At 43.5% G+C, this 19,340-nt stretch overlaps 1 protein-coding gene across 3 annotated transcripts in view; it reads left to right on the forward strand.

The window, feature by feature from the left end:
- Positions 1-19,340, forward strand: part of LOC114853252 (uncharacterized) — an 89,871-nt gene that overhangs the window by 41,154 nt on the left and 29,377 nt on the right. For 2 of the 3 annotated variants that reach the window (XM_029146408.3, XM_029146407.3), the window contains one exon: positions 1,225-2,989. The exons of the other annotated variant lie outside the window; for it this stretch is intronic. In XM_029146408.3, the coding sequence (XP_029002241.1) occupies positions 1,225-1,348 (124 nt within the window). In that variant the 3' untranslated portion in view covers positions 1,349-2,989. Of the gene's footprint in view, positions 1-1,224; positions 2,990-19,340 lie in introns of those variants that run through there. 3 annotated transcript variants of the gene reach the window in all.

Here is a 19,340-nt window from a genome sequence, read left to right on the forward strand (position 1 = left end):
AGCTGTTTGTGTTGTGTCTGAAGTCTGACGTATAGAGGGTCAAGAGGAAGGGGGCCAGTATAGTCCCCTGTGGGGCCCCCACACTGCAGTCAGAGTGTCAGACACACAGTCCCTGGCTTCCAAAAACTGAGGCCTGTTTGTGAGGTGAGCCATAATCCACTCCATCAGATGGAGGTCCACACCAGCCTCCTCCAGTTTGTGTTTCAGGAGCACTGGCTGGATGGTGTTGAAAGCACTAGAGAAATCAAAAAACTTCTCATAGTGCTGCCGGGCTTCTCCAGGTGGCAAAGAGCTCGATGTAGGAGGAAGATGACGGCGTTATCTACTCCTATGCCGTGTTGGTAGGCGAACTGTAGCGGGTCCAGGTAGGCTCCCACCGCAGAGCGGAGGTGAGCCAGGACCAGTTTCTCCAGGGTCTTCATCAGGTGTGATGTCATGGTCACACTGGTGTGAAGCTGCTGAGGTCTATGGCGTGCGGTGGGCACTGGTACCACTCAGGAGGCCTTCCAGAGCCGTGGTACCACCCTCAGCTTGAGGCTCAGGTTGAAAGAACGCTCCATAACTCCACACAGTTCTCCTGCGCATGGCTTTAGGAGTCTGGAGCTGATGCTGATGCTGACACACACACTTTATTCTTTCATGATCACAGGCATTCTGTGCTTAATTTCAAACTGGTACTTTTCAGCAGACAGTGGGTAGGAACAGTGAAAGCAAAAACGAAAAGGGAAAGAGAAAATAAAAACATTACACATAAAATGAGACAACAGTCTGAATATAAGGTGTTACTATAAATCCTGAGTAAAATCTCAAAAATGTTATAATAATACTAATCAAAAAACTGCACAAGTGCCATGCTGGGAAAGATTATTTGTTTTATGTTATGTTATATTGGCAAGGTGTGCATGGTGCCCACATGCTTGCTTAGGCTCTCTAAGTTGGCCATGGTTATTAGCTTGAACTGAGCTAACCAACTTCTCTGAGACCCATAAAGCTATCTGGATAGATAATCAAATGTTTTGACCTAGAAGACAAAAGTTCTGTCTCTTGCAGACAACCTCACTAGTAACATCCTAGCTACTAGAAGGATTAAAAGCAAAAAGATTAAACACCTCCATCTTGTAAAATGGGACAGTTTTTTTCTGTTTGCCTCTAATTTTTAAAATTAAACGTTATGTTATTTTGCAATCTGGAATGAAACAATATTATGCATTTGTGTGTTTATAGGAATACTCTTTACTGTATGAAGAGGCCAGCTTCTTTCAGCTCACTCCTCTACAGGTTGAATTGGAACGCTGGAGAACCGAGCGGGATTGTGGTCGAGAATGGGACAGTGTCGTGGTTCACGTGACTCGAGAGCTTGGCGAAAGGATTACCCATGAAGCCATGGTTGAGGAGCTCTTCCCTGAGGTCAGAGACATCATGTCCAATTCCCTGACCAACAGCTGGAACCAGGACACTCATACCTTGTGTCTATAGTCTCACTTCCCAGATAAACAGTAAAGAAAAACTTTGCACATAAATAATGAAGTTGTCCTTTCACTTGCACCTGATTTCTGTGACACTCTAACACACACTAACATTTAAACATCCATCCATCCATTTTCTTAACCGCTTACTCCCTAGTGCGGGGTCACGGGGGTGCTGGAGCCTATCCCAGCTGGCTACGGGCGAGAGGCAGGGTAGACCCTGGACAGGTCGCCAGTCCATCGCAGGGCAACACATAGACAGACAACCATTCACTCACACACTCACACCTACGGGCAATGGAGAGAAGCCAATCAACCTAATGCACGTCTTTGGACTGTGGGAGGAAGCCGGAGAACCTGGAGAGAACCCACGCAATCACGGGGAGAACGTGCAAACTCCACACAGAAAGGCACCAGGTTTAACCTCCGGTTATCGAACCCAGAACCTTCTTGCTGTGAGGCGACAGTGCTACCCACCGCACCACCGTGCCGCCCAACATTTAAACATAAATTTAAAAAACAATTTACAGTCAAAAAACCTTAAAGGTCCCATAATATTTTTTTCCTTTTAGATTATATAAAATAGGGCCTTTGATGGGAATGATACTGTCTACACAGAAAGAGATAAACAGTTTCCACTTCCTTACTTGTAAGAATGTTCCAGTCAGTGGATTTGAAGCACCCCTGGAGCTTGTGGATGCTCTCTAGTGTCCACTGTTTAATGCCCTTACTGACTTTCTCTGTCTTCCTAACTACAGGTGAATAAGCCAGAGCTGGCAGTATACTATTGTAGTCAGAGGAACCGGGGGGGGGCTGGCAGAAAGACAGACCATTAGGGAGAGATCCATGGCATTTGTCCAGTTTTTTACCCAAGCGGGTGGCACAGTTAACGTACTGATGAAATCAGTAATTTGTCAACTAAGCAATGATTGAAGTCATCCAAGATGAACTTGGGGGCATCTGGAGATATGAGTTTGTATTCATGTAACATGTCTTTTAAGTGTCCTGTGGCTACAGATCCATTTGCTCTGGGGTGGATATAAACCAAAAAGAAAAAAAATTGTGGAAATTCCCTGGGAAGATAGAATGGACGTACTGTAAGGAGACAACTAGAAACTCAGTTTCAGAGTAGCATAGCTTCTCTCTAACTACAACTGTTTTATACCAGCGAGGATCAATGTAGAAGCAAACACAATCGCCATGTTGTTAAGGCTCACAGTCTAACCTTAAAGGAGGACCAAAGCCATCTATCTGCAAGCAGGCATTATTGTCGTTCTCATTTAGCCATGTCTCGGTAAAAGCGAGAATGGAGGCAGTCCTAGGGATGGCAGCTGAAACCTCATGAAGCTTCCACAGGGTGCATCTGATTGTGCCGGTAATATGTCCCAAAGTTGCGGGGCTTTGAAACCACACAGAACAGTGACATCTGGTGGTGGACTTCAAGTATATCATCTTCTTCAACCAGCCTCCTTGTCCTTGTTGTACATCAATATGTACATAATAAAAAGCATAAAACAAAACAACTTGTGACAATTTTGTTATGTATTTGTAACAGTGTGAGAAGTGCTTGTGTTACATTGTGAATAATAAGTATAAAGTGAGAGGGGGATGTGCTTGTGCAACAGGGCCAAGCTAAAATGACTGCATGGGATATCTTTCACAGATTCTTATTTAAAACCAGGATTTTCTCAACTGCGCTTGTGGTTTGTCTTCGCCAGCCTTGGAGAAAATCCTCCCACAGGGCCTAGAGGAAGCTATCAAGAAGATAAACGCAGGGCAAATATGTAAAATGTTGAATTTGAACCCACCATAACCTCTGGATCTAAATAGTTAATAATAATGAGCTAAAAATAATAGTACACTTTGTTTGTTTTAGATAATTAAGAGACATGTTGCGTAAAAAACACGTTTCTGTCAGAACACAGACAGAGAGATGTTTGGTAAACAGGATACAGCTGTGTAATAATTGCCGTAAGCGCCTTGTTCTGTGATATGCACTAGATATAAAAGTCTAAAATTTATTTATTGTCCTTCATAACTTACATCTTAATGTTATTTTAAGAAAATAATTTTATTAGCATGCATACCCCTAATAATATTAAAGCATACATTTACATTTGCAAGCCACAGAATGGCAACAGAACTGGTCGAAATGTCGTTTGGGATTCATTTTTTCTTTATGAAGAAAAGTTCGCCCAGGTGTTCAAACAGATTCACTTTGCAGTCAAGGACAGCTGAAGGACAGAAAAGTCATCCTGAGGATGGCTGTCACTCCAAAGTTGCCTTCTGCTTTGGCGATGGTCACAGGTGCACTTGCTGGAAGATGCAACTTATTCCTCCTTAAATCTTGAAAATTGCCTGAGATGCGAGAACAAGACTCTGTTGGAATGCCGCTACTCAAGTAACCCTAGTCAGAGGGGTTACATGCAAAGAATGTGCGGTGAATGGGAGCGGAGAAACCCACATTCAAGGCTGGCGACGAAGCAACTAGTAGCTCAGTGTTCCAACATCCAGAAACGGCAAGTGCTATCACAACTTGAGATTGACGAGGTACAACACAAATACTACGACAAGGGGGAGCCAGGACGTCAGGTCAGAGGGGAGATTTCACCATCTCCCCAACCGGAAATTGGGTACGAAGCACAGACACGCTGAGCGAGGCAGCTTTTTTTTTTCTTTTTTTTCCTCCGGCGCCAGTTGCGCTGGCTGCTGGGCGCAACAGCTCCTGTCCTCTTACTTCTATTTATTACTTTCTTCACTTATTTAAGTTTATCTTTATAGTATTTTGTTAGTAGCATTAGTGTACACAACCTGTACACAGCTTTTGTACAGTCGTAGCACTTCAAAGCTACCACCTTTTTTACTGCAGTACATGCGCGTCGTCAGCGCGCCACGGGTGCGTCCCCGACTAAGGATTTTTAATCCTGCAGCCAGCTGAAAAAAATCAGGGTGCTAGTCTCGTGTTAACCACCAGGTGGCGCAAAGATGTCAGGTCCGACTGTTCATTTCTATCTGTGTCTGCACATTAAGCACAAAAAAACGATGTCATGGTATTGTAACATTAAATGTAGAGTAGTTCATTTTTAAATGTTATAGATTATTATGCGTCTTTGCTCGCTAGTGCGCTAGTGTTTGTTGTCAATTTCCGAAGCTGCTGATGTTTTTACAGTTTCCAGGCCAGCCGCGAGACACAGTCCCTCCTCCAGCCAATCCAATAGAATAATATAAGTATAATAACATAAAATAGGAATCTATATTTATTCATCAATCTGTGTTATAAATGTATTTTATATGTATATCTGTACTCGTCTTCTGGTTTGTTGATCATGAGGAAAAAATGCAAAACAAACTTGGTTTTCGTTTCAGCTCGTAATATTAATTAACGGAATTCAAGTGTCGTTGTTTTTTCGACACAACGCACGGAGTTGGATTTAAAGCTGATTTTTCGTTTTGAGAAAAAAGCAAAGAACGAAAAACGAAAGTCGTTGTCTTGTTATAGCAGCTTTTAAGTTCAACCAAACTCTTAAAATTTACTCAGACCGCAATGACCTATAGTTTTCTCTGATTCTGAATGAAACGTAAGAGCCTGAATGACAGATGATGTGTCCAGATAGAGCTTAACCGGAAATGTATGCTTGTCAAATGCAGGCAACAAGAGAATCGGGGAAGTGGCGTCACCGTCTGGAGCAGACAGGGATGTGACGTTCCAACGATGGTGCTGAGGAGCCACTTATTCATAGGCAGATGACTAGGATCAAGTTGTCAATACGCGCTAGTGTTTGTTGTCAGTTGCTGATGTCGCTGCTGTCTTTATACAGTATGTCCTCGTGTTAAGTGTCGGGTCCATGTACGTTTTAACGGTTTGATTTTCCTCTCCAGAATAAAAGCTGGGAAGACGAGAAAACACGTTGTTTTAGAACGTTTTAAACCCGAAGGACCTGTTAATGTGTTTGGACACGCTCCCAGTAAGTCCAGTAACTTCGTATTGTAACGAGAAGGCCCCACCATCACGTTTAAAAAGGACAAACAGCATTTATTCAAAGCAGCGTGTTAAAAATGAATAAACGAGCTGAAAACGGTGTTTTCAAATCCAGACACATTATTGGATTTAAAGCTGTTTCCCGTTTTCTCGTTTCGGGGAAAAACGAATCGACTGTGGCATTGGAGCATTTTGCCAGAATGAGCTTTGCAAAGAAAGGACACTTGGTTTCCAAACAGCGACCTAAGCGTCCCCTTAAACTTCACATTTGGGGAATGATTTCTAGGTGGGGACCAGGACCGATGATTATTTTCGAGAGAATTATGGATCGACAGTTTTTCGAGGAGTCCATAATCAAACGCACAGTGGGGCCATATATTAGAAAGTATATTGAAACACGGCATCGTTTTTTTCCAGGACAATGACCCCAAACATGTCGCTGCAAGAGCCTGTCTGGAGGTGGAATGAATCAGCTGGGTGCGAACACCGGCAAAGTCCCCTGATCTGATCTCCTACTAATTAAACAACATCAGGCTTCTAAAAATGGTCTTTTTCTTATACTCCTGACATTAAAAACCTTTTACTTTACTGCTTTTAAACGCAGTTCTTATGGACATTCACATAAAATCTGTAAGAGGATTTTATTTAATATAAATAAATACATTGTATTAAATCTTTCTCTATGGCGCGTCAGAACGTCAGGACTCAGCAGATCAACAACGCATTAATGCAGCAGCTTGTTTGTTTTACATGTGCTTCTTATGCACGATAAATGTTAACATGTTTTTCACTGACTGAAAACGAAAATAACTCCTGCTCTGCAGCATAAACCACTTTGACCACTTTTAAGTTGGTCAAGTTAAACAGTTAAAACACTAAGACATAGTCAATGTGTCCTTTAAACGGAAACTGCATTATTATACTTTACCGTAATTACATTTGTACGCGTGATCAGCTGCACCTACGTAGCTGTGGGACGCCAAAACCTTTCACTTGACTTTTTTAAAACGCTCTTCTTATGGTATTTCACACAAGTCTGGCAGACTACCACTGCTAACTTGTAGAGAATATCATATAATAAAAATAAATAAATTGTAATAAACTCTCTGTGGTATGCCAGAACGCCAGGACTCAGTAGATCTCCGACTCATTAATGCAGCAAGTTGTTTGTTCTGCATATATTGATTCTGCATGAGTAATAAGGACTGTTTTACACTTATTTAGCCAAACATAAAACTCAAAAGAGAGACACCCATCAAGTTTTAACAAATGTGCAATAAAAAATTTAAACAGAAAACGCTTTTCCTTTCACCTGTACCACATAAAGTCATTTCAGAGCTACAGCCGTGTTCCTACAAAGTTAACCAGCTGTTTATTTTGTTATTCCCTCTTTCATGTCCCGTCTGGTGAATGAAAGTGGGCGTGGCCTCGTCCCAGAGCAGGGACACTGGGGGAAGGGGAAACTTTCACCTCTACCATATGAAATGTGTTCCTGCAAAGTTGATCAGCTGTTTTCACAATCAGAATCATTTTTATTCAAAGTTTTTATTCAATTATCAGGATTGTTTGCCCTTCGGTTAGCCATTCAGGGTGGGTCCCATCCCTTAGCAGCTGGTTCATTTGTGCTGCCAGGCGCTCATGGATTGCAGTGAGCTTCTTTAGCCAGTAGGCGTGGATCATGTCAGGGTCAGGTGCTGTCCAGTTTTTCATACCTGAGACTCTCTGTTGGATGTGTGCCACTGTGATAGTCACTGGACTCTGTTCAGGGAGGTTGCTGTGGTCTTCCCTCAGATCCACCAGCCACTGTGCATCACTGTTGTGTGATGCCTCCCTCTCCCATATACCTTTCCAGTACTGTTCAGTTTCCAGCCTTGGTGGGTCTGCTCTGCTGTTATTACCCTGCCATTGAGAGTGCACTTTCGCTTGGTTGTGTTGCGAACAGCCGGTTTATTCATCTGGCTTCGTTGTCTCTGGCGTATCTCTTTAGGCGGCTGGCCAAGGCTTGTAGCCTTTGCTTGGCAGTTTCGAGTGCTTCAGGTATGGTCATCTGGCTGTACCTCTTGGACATCGGTCTTTTCATTGCACCTTTCTGGGCCTCTGTCATTTGGCTCACTTCCCTCTGAGCTGCCTTGATTTTTGCCTCCAACCTTCGTTTCCATGGTGGGTATTGTTTCTCATGGCTCCCATGGTTGCTCTTATAGCCAAGCACCTCTAGGATCACTGATGCTGAAGCGTACATCAGCTCATTGGTTTCTGTGATTGTTGTGGTAGGGATCGCTCTCAATGCTACATTCACATCTTCCATGAGACTTTCTGATGGTACTTCACTTAGCCGTTGTAGTTGGCTTCGGGGTTGCCTGTTCAATCTCGCCATGATCTTATCTTTCAGGTCAGTTGCTGACTCGCTCAGCGTATCTGTGCTCATTGGGGCTTCGTACCTAATTTCCGGTTGGGGAGATGGTGAAACCTCCCTTCTGACCTGGCGTCCTGACTCCCCCTTGCCGTAGCAGTTGTGTTGTTGTCGTGTATTTCTATTCTCTTCAACCACGACAGAGATTTCACAAGAACTCAACTTTGAAGTTTAAATCAATAGCATACAAATTTATTATACATGACAAATTAAAACAATCATATAATGATTACAAAAGAGTAATAAGAAGAGAGGCAGAGACCGAATTCACCTGCTTGTTCCTCTGCAGAGAGAACTGAGAGGTCGGAAAAGGTCCGCTGTGTGCTTCCAGCGGACCCTCTGCGAAGCGCTCTGAAAACCCCAGCCTGTGAAGGCCTGCTTTTAACCACCACCTAAAATCTTTCCACATGTCCAAATAAGAACGTGTAGATGTTTTTCTCGGCTACTTGGAAAGTCCTGGCGCTGGGCCGTGTTATCTGTCCAGCTCCAGCTGCATCTGGCCCACCATCAACCTCCCAGTTCCTTTCCCAGGTCGGCGTGACATTTTGAATATTTCCTTAAGAACCTCTCGGATAAACATTGTTAGGCAACAGATTCTGCGAACACAGATTCTGCGAACCCAGTTTACGCAAACGCTTTCACCCCAGTCACTGAGGACACGCGAACCCATCTACTCTCTGTACTTCTCTCATAAGCAATGATCAATTTTACTGCTAAAAGTAAATGTAACTGTCTGTTTCCTGGAGTCTATCCCAGATGCTCCCCAGACAACGACCCTGCCAAACTGCAAGGGTTGAGGAACAGTCACTGCATCTTAACATGACCAGAACAGATTGTTCACTACCTATATATTAATATATGATATGATACATAAATATACTACAAATCCCCTCCTCATGGGCATTTTAATGCCCATCAATCTTGAAAGCGAGTGGCCAAGAAAGCTCCTCTTTGACTCATCATACTGCATAATATTAAATAGACATGAACTTCAACATTAAAATGAAAAAGCAAAGTTAAATATTCACAAAATCTGTGGTGAATAGAACACCTAAGCTCTTCTTTCAGCTCCAACAGGTGATCCTCCCACGCTGCCTGTAACCAAGTACATTCGGTAACAAACCTCACAGTTTTCATTCTACATAAGTGTCCTCTTTATCACAACAGATTCTTCACAGACTCCACACCAACCACAGTCAATCATGAAGGTCTGTGATCCCACGTCATCCAGCATCTGCAATTCAGCTCATGCACGGGCAAATTCAAACATCAGTGTATATCAACGATGCAGCTATGGGCGGCGCTCCGCCCACACCCTATAGCCGTGTTGGTCAGCGCAGCCCCACAATATTAGGTGGGTGAGAATTCCTGGTGTAGCTGGAATTGGAATAATTGGACTCTCCATCAGCTCCTTCGGCTCCATCGACTCCTCCTTTGTCCGTCAAGGTTGCTCTGGAAGCTGTGGCACTGCACCCTCTGCGTTGTCCTCGGAACCTCATCTGATGCCCTGCCTTTCCGCTAGCGACTCAGTTGGTCCAGCTCGCCTTTCCGTAGAACACAGAGTCCCTCATTTCTGGACCGTTCAGGGCTCCAGCACACTTCTGGTGCACCATCCTCTGTCCCCCTCAGACTGGTGCTCCAGCTGTGACCTGAGAGCTGATAGCTGAGAGGCAGAAAGATCTGCACTATAGTGCAGCATAAACCATCCTACAGAGCTAGGGTTAGGGTTAGGCTGAATAGAACATATAGTTTGCTTCTTTTGTTCCAGGTCGTCGCTGTAGAAATCAAAAGATCAGAGAATATGAAAACCCACAGTCGTAGCAGGTCATAAGACACACCCTCCTCTGATACTGAAGGAGATACCTGGATGGAGGTTAAGAGTAGGAGAGAAGTTGGTTAGGAAAGAAAATTAGTTTAAGCGAGATGTTTATGCTGACACAGTTTCTCCACTGCTGCTCTGTGTAGAGAGAAGGGTTGAAGTTGTTAATGTGAGCTTCCTGTGTACAACAACACACTGAGATGCAGAATGAAAATTGTTATACCCTCATTATATAAAATCAACAACAAGAAACATCATCGACATGTGTCATAGTCAGTCCGTAGAGCATATACAGTATCAGTCAGTCATGTCATGAGCTCAGGGTTTTTGTCGTGCACGTGAGCTAAGAGAGAAACCTCTTGCTCTATGAGAACTATAATTTAGAAAGGCTAGCCTGTGACCTTGTTCTGCTAAATGAGTCAGCAGTGTCACTCAGGGCCCATCAGTGATCCAGAGTTTGATCTTCTTTGTCCTCTTCTTTCCTGCAATGGAACAACACAGCTTTCCTGCGTATATTAATCATCTGCTTCACATAGAAACTTGGTTGATGCATTAAACACTGTTTTGTCAAGCAAAGCTTCATGCAATGTTAGTCTATGCGTTCGGCATATTTTTACAAGCTACACACTGAAATGCAATGTTCACAGTACTTTTTCGTCCCTCTATTGTCATTTTCACATTTACACTTTCCTTTTCATTCACTTCTCGACTTCCCTTAACTCCTTTCCTTCCTGACATACCCTGCTCCTGTCACTTTTCCTATCACTCCACAATGAGTCCCGCTGTGAGATCATATTCCTCTGTAGCGTAAGCTATTTACAGTATATACCAAATCAAATTTTGTGCCAACTCGACCACAACCTTTCTCCCATGGATTAAGTTCACCAACTTGGGATAAAACACAACAGAAACAGAATAGTCCATTCTTACAGCAGATGCCACACACACAAGTTCCCCAGTTACTAGGGACTGTCATAAAGCAATAATCAAAACAATTTTTACAATACATTTTTCCCCCCTCAATAGACAGATAACTGTCCATTGAATTTGAAGCCGATTAAATCATTAAATTAAGATGGATGGATAAAAGAACACTAGCAAAACCCTAAAAGTAATTTCCTACACTTATTTATCCTACGTATTTATCCTTACCAGGGATCATCATCAATCCCTGAATAAAACTGAGTGAAATTAAGGATGATGTCAATAGAAGGAACAAGAATGTTTAGACCTTAATAACTACAACATCAACACGAACTAATCTCAGTTTGAACACAGAATCACTGCGTTGTAGGAAACCTTATTGAATTCAAGACGCATTGCGGATGCATGCATTAAGTGACTTTATGACAAAATTAACGTAAAGACTAAATAAGCTGAATCCTCACAAACTATCAGAAATGACACATAGACATAACACAACCTAGTTAACTGTTGGAAACGCAAAGCTATACCCTAGAAAATCAAACAACACCCCAACCTACATCTAATTATAATTCCCCTGTGACTGTCAGAGTTTGTAGTGATAACAAAACAGCTGTGGACGAACACTGAAGTATTGTAACCTATTAAAGAAAGTCCATATAAACCCACATACAGTCAAACCTCTTGGAGGATAAAGCACCGTCACTGTTGCTACTCAGTCTCTTCCCCAGACCTCCTCCTTCTATGCCGTAAAGAACACCACAGCCCTGTCACATTTGTTCAAGGCCTGCAGACTGATGACATCTATGTTAACTGTTTAGCAAAAGAATGGAAAGAAAAAATGAACTGAGACCTGGTTTACCCATTTGCTAAATGTGTCTTCTGCTCTGTTGGAATATATTAATGATAGTGATGATAAGAACTAAGTGGAACCTCATCAAAACATGTCAATGTGATCATTAAAACTGCAGCCTCACTTAAACAGTAGACGTATTGTGCAAATACTAAGTGTAGTGTAGTGAACTGTAGCTGCTTGCAGCGCCACAATCCATAGCATCACAATACAGTGCTATAGAAGGCTAAGCATTGTTGCAACAGTTACACCTTGCAGGTTCTGAATGATTTGGTTTACTATCTAGTGGAGAACTGGCACAGTAGCAGTAAAATGCACGTCTGGTTTTAGTCACTTTAAAGTTTGATGTTTTCTGTAACACATGAGAGCATGATGCGTTATACTAGCTTACATACTGTAGGGATCAAACTGCTGTTTACTGTATGAGGGAAACATGTACACTCTCCTCATTCCCTTTTTAGCTGATTGACCTCTTCAGATACTTCACTCACTTTATGGTATATGGAAGGCACTTCCTACAGTGTTGAAGCTTGTCTAGTGAAACTTTCTTACCTCAATAATGAGAATGAGTCTTTACCAATATGATGAGACAACTGTCTACAGTTAGTGTTAGTTGGAGAGATGAAATGAGGCATGTCTCAAAGTCTGGTGCACACAGTCTCTTCATCCACATACTTCACATTCACATTGTTTTTAACACCGTCAACCACTGTGTGACATTCAGCCTCCGCGCCGCTAGAGGCGCTCCTGGGACTTTTGATGTGGGTCTATGGTTGAATTTAATTTCCTGTGTAATTAGTTGACCCACCTGTTTGGTTTGTGTATTTAAAGGATGTTTTGTGTTGGACACATTGCTGGTGTGTACTCTGGGTGTAGCTGGATGCTACCCCGTTGTTACGTTGAGGAGAGTTTATGCTGCAAGGAGTTTTGGTTTTGTTGATGTCCTGTTCCACCACGTAAGTTTTGTGAGTGTCTTATGTTTCATGTTTAGGATTTTTGCCCGTAGTGTACGGAGCGTTTAGTTGTAGATAGTGAATTAGGTTGTTTATCGTTTTCCTGCAATGCAGTGATTTTTAGTTCTTCCTTTGTGTTGAACTGAGTCCTGCGGTGCAGTGAGTTTTTGTTGTGTTTAAATAAACCACTTTATGTTAACTGGTAAGACACTGTGTTTGGGTCGTGCATTTGGGGTCTTCCCTCTCCTGTGTTTCCCTGCGACCTGGTCTGCCGGTTGCGGCCAGGTGTCTCTGTGAGGGATTACACAGAGAGCTGTGTGCTGGAAGCACGTCGGCCGTAGTGCCTGAAGCCTCCGCTCAGTGTGAGCGCGTTCTCCTCCCGGCTCCGTGAGAGCCGTAGTTCTCCCCGCTTGGAGCTGGTGCTGTCACCGTCTCTCTCCACCGCATTCCCTCTCCTGCCCCAGGGTTCCGTCAAAGCCCTGCCGGTTCGGAACCGACGGGAGGAGTTAGTAGGTTCCCTGTCAAACCCGAGTTCGTAACACACTGAGCATCAGGTGGAGCATTTGTCAGCAGAGTGATTGAATTGGGAACTTTATCTTGAAATATTCTCTATACCTTTGTCTTTCCCTTGCCTAGTAAAATTGGCATATTTTTAATTTTTGACTCTGTTGGCAGGTTTAAGGACTAAGTCATTCTCACCAGCCGACTTGTTTATTTTGTTTCCAAATTTTAGATATTTGTCTGAGTCTCAAAGTACTAAAGTGTGCAGCAAGGTGAAGTCACAGATTCAGAGGCCTCAGGCTTTTTGGCTTTTGATGGAGCCCATCAACAAAGTTCATGAATCCTGCAGGTGTCTGGTCCTCTCTAGTACCCAGCTGAGGGGCCTCCACATTGATCAGCGGACCCCTTTGGTCTCGGCACTCCTCGTGAGCCTCGTAGCCAATCAAAGCAAGGGCTTCTTACGTGACCAGTCTTCCCACAGCAGTAGCATCTCACGCTTCCTCTGTGGCTGCCTCCTGTTCCTCTGCCTTTGTCTGCAGGGAACCCTCCTCTCCTCACAGGAGGTTGTCTTGTCCACCCTCCTGGTAGAATGTACATCACCTGAGGTGTGGCCATGCCTGGTGGTGTAGGTGGGGTCTGAGGCACGCTGGCTGGTTGAGCTCTTTTCTCCCCCTCTTTTCGCTGCTGCTGGCGTGTTGCTTCTTTCACTGCCTCCTTTGCCTGCTTCTGACGCAGCTCAATAGCATGAATCACATGATCAGTTATTTGTTCTAGTGACAAGTTGCAAAGTCCCACATTTTGGGCAGATTTTGACACTTTGCCCCTTTGACCAGCAGAGGAAGTCCATCAGAAACCTCATTTACCCGTTCGTCACCCACACACACTGATTCCTCATCTGACTCAGCCCACAGTGATCTAACTGCTCTGTCACGCAGATCACTTTCACTGCAGGAATTTACAATTGAGATTTTCTCTGTTTTTAAATAAATGTCGGGCAGTTCTAACAACTCATCCCTTTTCACTGCCCTGTCTGTCCCTTCTAGATCAGCTACTGGGTGAACTGGCTTCTTTGTCCGTAATGGTTTTGTTTCTTCTGCATCCATCCATCTCATCATTTTTGCACAGTTGATAAACAATTGCAACACTGCATTTTCTCTTTCCTGTTTAAGGCCTCGCTTTACAGATTTGTCTTTTATCTTATAGGTTTTTATAAAACCCTGCATCTCTGCACACTGCCTCAGATCAAATGTCCCCTCTGACGACCAGGGCGACGTGGATTCATGTGTCTGCTTGCTCCATTTGTCTGAGCATTTCCCAATTTCCTTCATCAACACCTCGACTGGAGACATGTTCCCATTCACAGATCTCATTATTAAATATGTACCTTTACTGAAGATATGATTTCAACCCCTAATTACACCTAATTATACTTGTAACTGAACTAATCTTAATCAGTGTTCATAACTGAAGTAAGTTCCCTGTCTTTACAACCCATAGTTAGTGAAAAGCAACATAAATATTAGACAGTTCAATTGTAATTAGACGCTCTTCCTTTCTGGGTATCTTGGTTTTACCTCTGTTTTAAGCAACTGGCCCGATAATCATTCCTAGTGACTGTTGAGCTGATGAGTTTTGATTTGTTCTGAATAAAAGAGTAAGTCTGATGCAAAGATAAACCAAACCACTGCAGAAACGCCCACTTCAGAGCAACTGCTGAAGAAAAATTATAAGCATCTTATTGGAGCTGATCATGTGCTTTGTTTATATTACTAGGTTTACACAAAATCAGCATAATTGAAACACTTGATTTAACGTGATAGTGATGTCACATGCTGTGCCTGACCCACATTAGGTCACAAATGGTGGTCTTGCTCATGAGAATGCAGCTGCTACAGACGCGTGAGCAGAAAGACCTTTGATATAAATGGAGGAATGTTTATTAACTTTGCCCACATAACCTAGTTAACCTAGAACCAGACAAAAATGGAAACTGAAAATGAAAAAATAAAAGCTAAATCCCACCAATACACACTGACAGAAAGTATAACCAACACGCTGCAGACCACTAGTAGTACACTAGCATGTATATCGCATTAACCCCTTCTTGTGGTTCTGTTCTAACCTACTGTATTACTAACATTTATTCTCACCTAATACTAACCAGGCACTAATAGTCTATACATACATACAAAGCTCTGATCTGAAAAGTTAGTGAAAACTCAGGGGAGGGGTGAGGCGGAGCCTCAGACAGATGGAGGCTCGAAAGTACTCTGTTTGTCTTTGTACTTCCAGTCTGATTCTGCTCTTAGAGAAGCACACAGCTGACGGCTCTGAGCCAATTTACAAGCGTTAGCATTACAGTAAAATTCCTTCTTCTTCAAATGACGTAGTAAACGTTTTGAAGTTTAGCTGCTGTCCGTTACAATAATAGTAATAATAGGAACAAAACTAAGGCTTTACTGCAGTCTGCCAACTATGTGTCAATGTCTCTCCAATGCACACTCACACACACACCCTTGAGCTTAATGCTCTGAGCAGTAAAACACATACACACACACTCTTCTCTCTCTCTGGAGCGTAAACGACAGAAGAGGCACACGGCTGACGCCTCCACACCCAATTCAGAGACTGCGCGTCAATTCACAACTCCCCCCTTTTTTATTTTTTAATAAACAAAGCAGCCGCGGTCTTCACACATCGTGACCAGCTTGACCACTCCCAACCACAGTGCGGACACGTCGTCACAAAAAATGCACTAAAATACTCAGATTACGTCAAAATGATTATTAAATTACAAAGAAAAGTGAACACCATATAGGACAATCAAAAATGTTAAAGTATTAAACCACGACAGAAATTAAAACCCAACTTTGTGTCGCCACCTGGCACCAAGCCAACGGCTCCCCCTAACCATCTGAAGACACACACGTAATCTCTCTCTAGTCCACACACACACACACACTCACTCCCCCGCCCTCCTGCTCTCTTTTCCTCTCTCCCACACACACACACACACACACTCCTTCTGCACCGGAGGAGTAGAGGAGCCGCTGTCAACCCAGCCTACTCAAATGCTAAATCAGCAACAAGCAACTATTACGCCGTTTAACTTCACATACGTATATACACAAATACACACTTGATTAAACTTCATACATTATTGCCAGCACACTTCATATGCATATCACAGAAAATGCTTTTACCGGTTTCCCTATGTCTCTCAGGCCTCACAACTCATGAGAAAATCTACACTTGGATTGATCAGTCCCAAGCTTAATGTAGGTCTCCTCATACGCACATAAACCTACAGTGCCTTAAATATATAAGTATATATATATATATATATATATATATATATATATATATATATATATATATATATATATATATATATATATATATATATATATATATATATATATATACACACACACACACACACACACTCTATTCTCACCCTCCGCGGGTGGTCTCATCCACTTTCCAAGCTCGGGTCCTCTACCAGAGGCCAGGGAGCTTGAGGGTTCTGCGCAGTATCCTTGCTGTTCCTAGGACTGCACTTTTCTGGACTGAGAATTCGGATGTTTTTCCAGGGATCTGTCGTAGCCACTCCACCAGTTTGGGGGTCACAGCCCCTAGTGCGCCGATCACCACAGGCACCACTGTGGCCTTCACCTTCCAAACCTTCTCCAGTTCTTCTCTGAGCCCTTGGTATTTCTCTAGTTTCTCATGTTCCTTTTTCCTGATGTTGCCATCGCTTGGTATTGCCACATCCACCACTACGGCTTTCCTCTGCTCTTTATCCACCACCACAATGTCTGGTTGGTTCGCCATTACCATTCTGTCAGTCTGGATCTGGAAGTCCCACAGGATCTTGGCTCGCTCGTTCTCTACCACCTTGGGAGGTGTTTCCCACTTTGACCTTGGGGCTTCCAGTTCATACTCCGCGCAGATGTTCCTGTATACTATGCCAGCCACTTGGTTATGGCGTTCCATGTATGCTTTGCCTGCCAGCATCTTACACCCTGCAGTTATGTGCTGGACCGTCTCTAGGGCCTCTTTGCACAGTCTACACCTTGGGTCTTGTCTGGTGTGGTAGATCTGGGCCTCTATGGCTCTGGTGCTCAGGGCCTGCTCCTGTGCAGCCAGGATGAGTGCCTCTGTGCTGTCCTTCAGCCCAGCCCTTTCAAGCCATTGGTAGGATTTGTTGAGATCAGCCACTTCAGTTATGTTCCGGTGGTACATCCCGTGCAAGGGCTTGTCCTCCTATGATGGTCCCTCTTCCAGCATCTCATCCTCTGTTCTCCACTGCCTGAGACATTCACTCAGCACGTCATCTGTCGGGGCCTTATCCTTTGTCGTGTATTTCTATTCTCTTCAAGCACGACAGAGATTTCACAAGAACTCATCTTTGAAATTTAAATCAATAGCATACAAATTTATTATACATGTTAAATTAAAACAATCAGATAATGATTACAAAAGAGTAATAACAAGAGAGGCAGAGACCGAATTCACCTGCTTGTTCCTCTGCAGAGAGAACCGAGAGGTCGGAAAAGGTCCGCTGTGTGCTACCAGCGGACCCTCTGCGAAGCGCTCTGAAAACCCCAGCCTGTGAAGGCCTGCTTTTAACCACCACCTAAAATCTTTCCACATGTCCAAATAAGGACGTGTAGATGACTCGGAAAGTCCTGGCGCTGGGCCGTGTTATCTGTCCAGCTCCCAGGTCGGCGTGACATTTTGAATATTTCCTTAGGAACAGCTCGAATAAACAGTTTACGCAACAGATTCTGCGAACCCAGATTCTACGAACCCAGTTTAAGCAAACTCTTTCACCCCACCCCACACGAACCCATCTACTCTCTGTACTTCTCTCATAAGCAATGATCAATTTTACTGCTAAAAGTAAATGTAAATGTCTGTTTCCTGGAGTCTATCCCAGATGCTCCCCAGACAACGACCCTGCGAAACTGCAAGGGTTGAGGAACAGTCACTGCATCTTAACCTGACCCGAACAGATTGTTCACTACCTATATAATAATATATGATATGATACATAAATATACTACAAATCCCCTCCTCATGGGCATTTTAATGCCCATCAATCTTGAAAGCGAGCGGTCAAGAAAGCTCCTCTTTGACTCATCATACTGCATTATATTCAATAGACATGAACTTCAACATTAAGATGAAAAAGCAAAGTTAAAGATTCACAAAATCTGTGGTGAATAGAACACCTAAGCTCTTCTTTCAGCTCCAACAGGTGATCCTCCCACGCTGCCTGTAAACAAGTACATTCAGTAACAAACCTCACAGTTTTCATTCTACATAAGTGTACTCTTTATCACAACAGATTCTTCACAGACTCCACACCGACCACAGTTAATCATGAAGGTCTGTGCTCTCACTTCGTCCAGCATCTGCAATTCAGCTCATGCACGTGCAAATTCAAACATCAGTGTATATCAACGATGCAGCTAAGGGCGGCGCTCCGCCCACACCCTATAGCCGTGTTGGTCAGCGCAGCCCCACAATGTTAGGTGGGTGAGGATTGTTGGTGTAGCTGGAATTGCAATATATTGGACTCTCCATCAGCTCCTTCGGCTCCATCGACTCCTCCTTTGTCCGTCACGGTTGTACTGGAAGCTGTGGCACTGCACCCTCTGCGTTGTCCTAGGAACCTCATCTGATGCCCTGCCTTTCTGCTAGCGACCCAGTTGGCCCAGCTCGCCTTCCCGTTGAACACAGAGTCCCTTGTTTCCCGACTGTCCAGGGTTCCAGCACACTTCTGCTGCACCATCCTCTGTCCCCCTCAGACTGGTGCTCCAGCTGTGACCTGAGAGCTGATAGCTGAGAGGCAGAAAGATCTGCACTATAGTGCAGCATAAACCATCCTACAGAGCTAGGGTTAGGGTTAGACTGAATAGAACATATAGTTTGCTTTTTGTTCCAGGTCGTCGCTGTAGAAATCAAAAGATCAGAGAATATAAAAACCCACAGTTGTAGCAGATCATAAGATACACCCTCCTCTGATACTGAAGTAACCTGTGGATGGAGGTTAAGAGTAGGAGAGAAGTTGGTTAGGAAAGAAAATTAGTTTAAAAAATTAGTTGACACAGTTTCTCCACTACTGCTCTGTGTAGAGGGAAGGGTTGAAGTTGTTAATGTGAGCTTCCTGTGGACAACAACACACTGAGATGCAGAATGAAAATTGTTAAACCCTCATTATATAACATCAACAACAAGAAACATCATCGACATGTGTCATAGTCAGTCCGCAGAGCATATACAGTATCAGTCAGTCATGTCATGAGCTCAGGGTTTTTGTCGTGCACGTGAGCTAAGAGAGAAACCTCTTGCTCTATGAGAACTATAATTTAGAAAGGCTAGCCTGTGACCTTGTTCTGCTAAATGAGTCAGCAGTGTCACTCAGGG

This window comes from Betta splendens, chromosome 4, assembly GCF_900634795.4.
Source record: "Betta splendens chromosome 4, fBetSpl5.4, whole genome shotgun sequence".
NCBI lineage: Eukaryota > Metazoa > Chordata > Actinopteri > Anabantiformes > Osphronemidae > Betta > Betta splendens.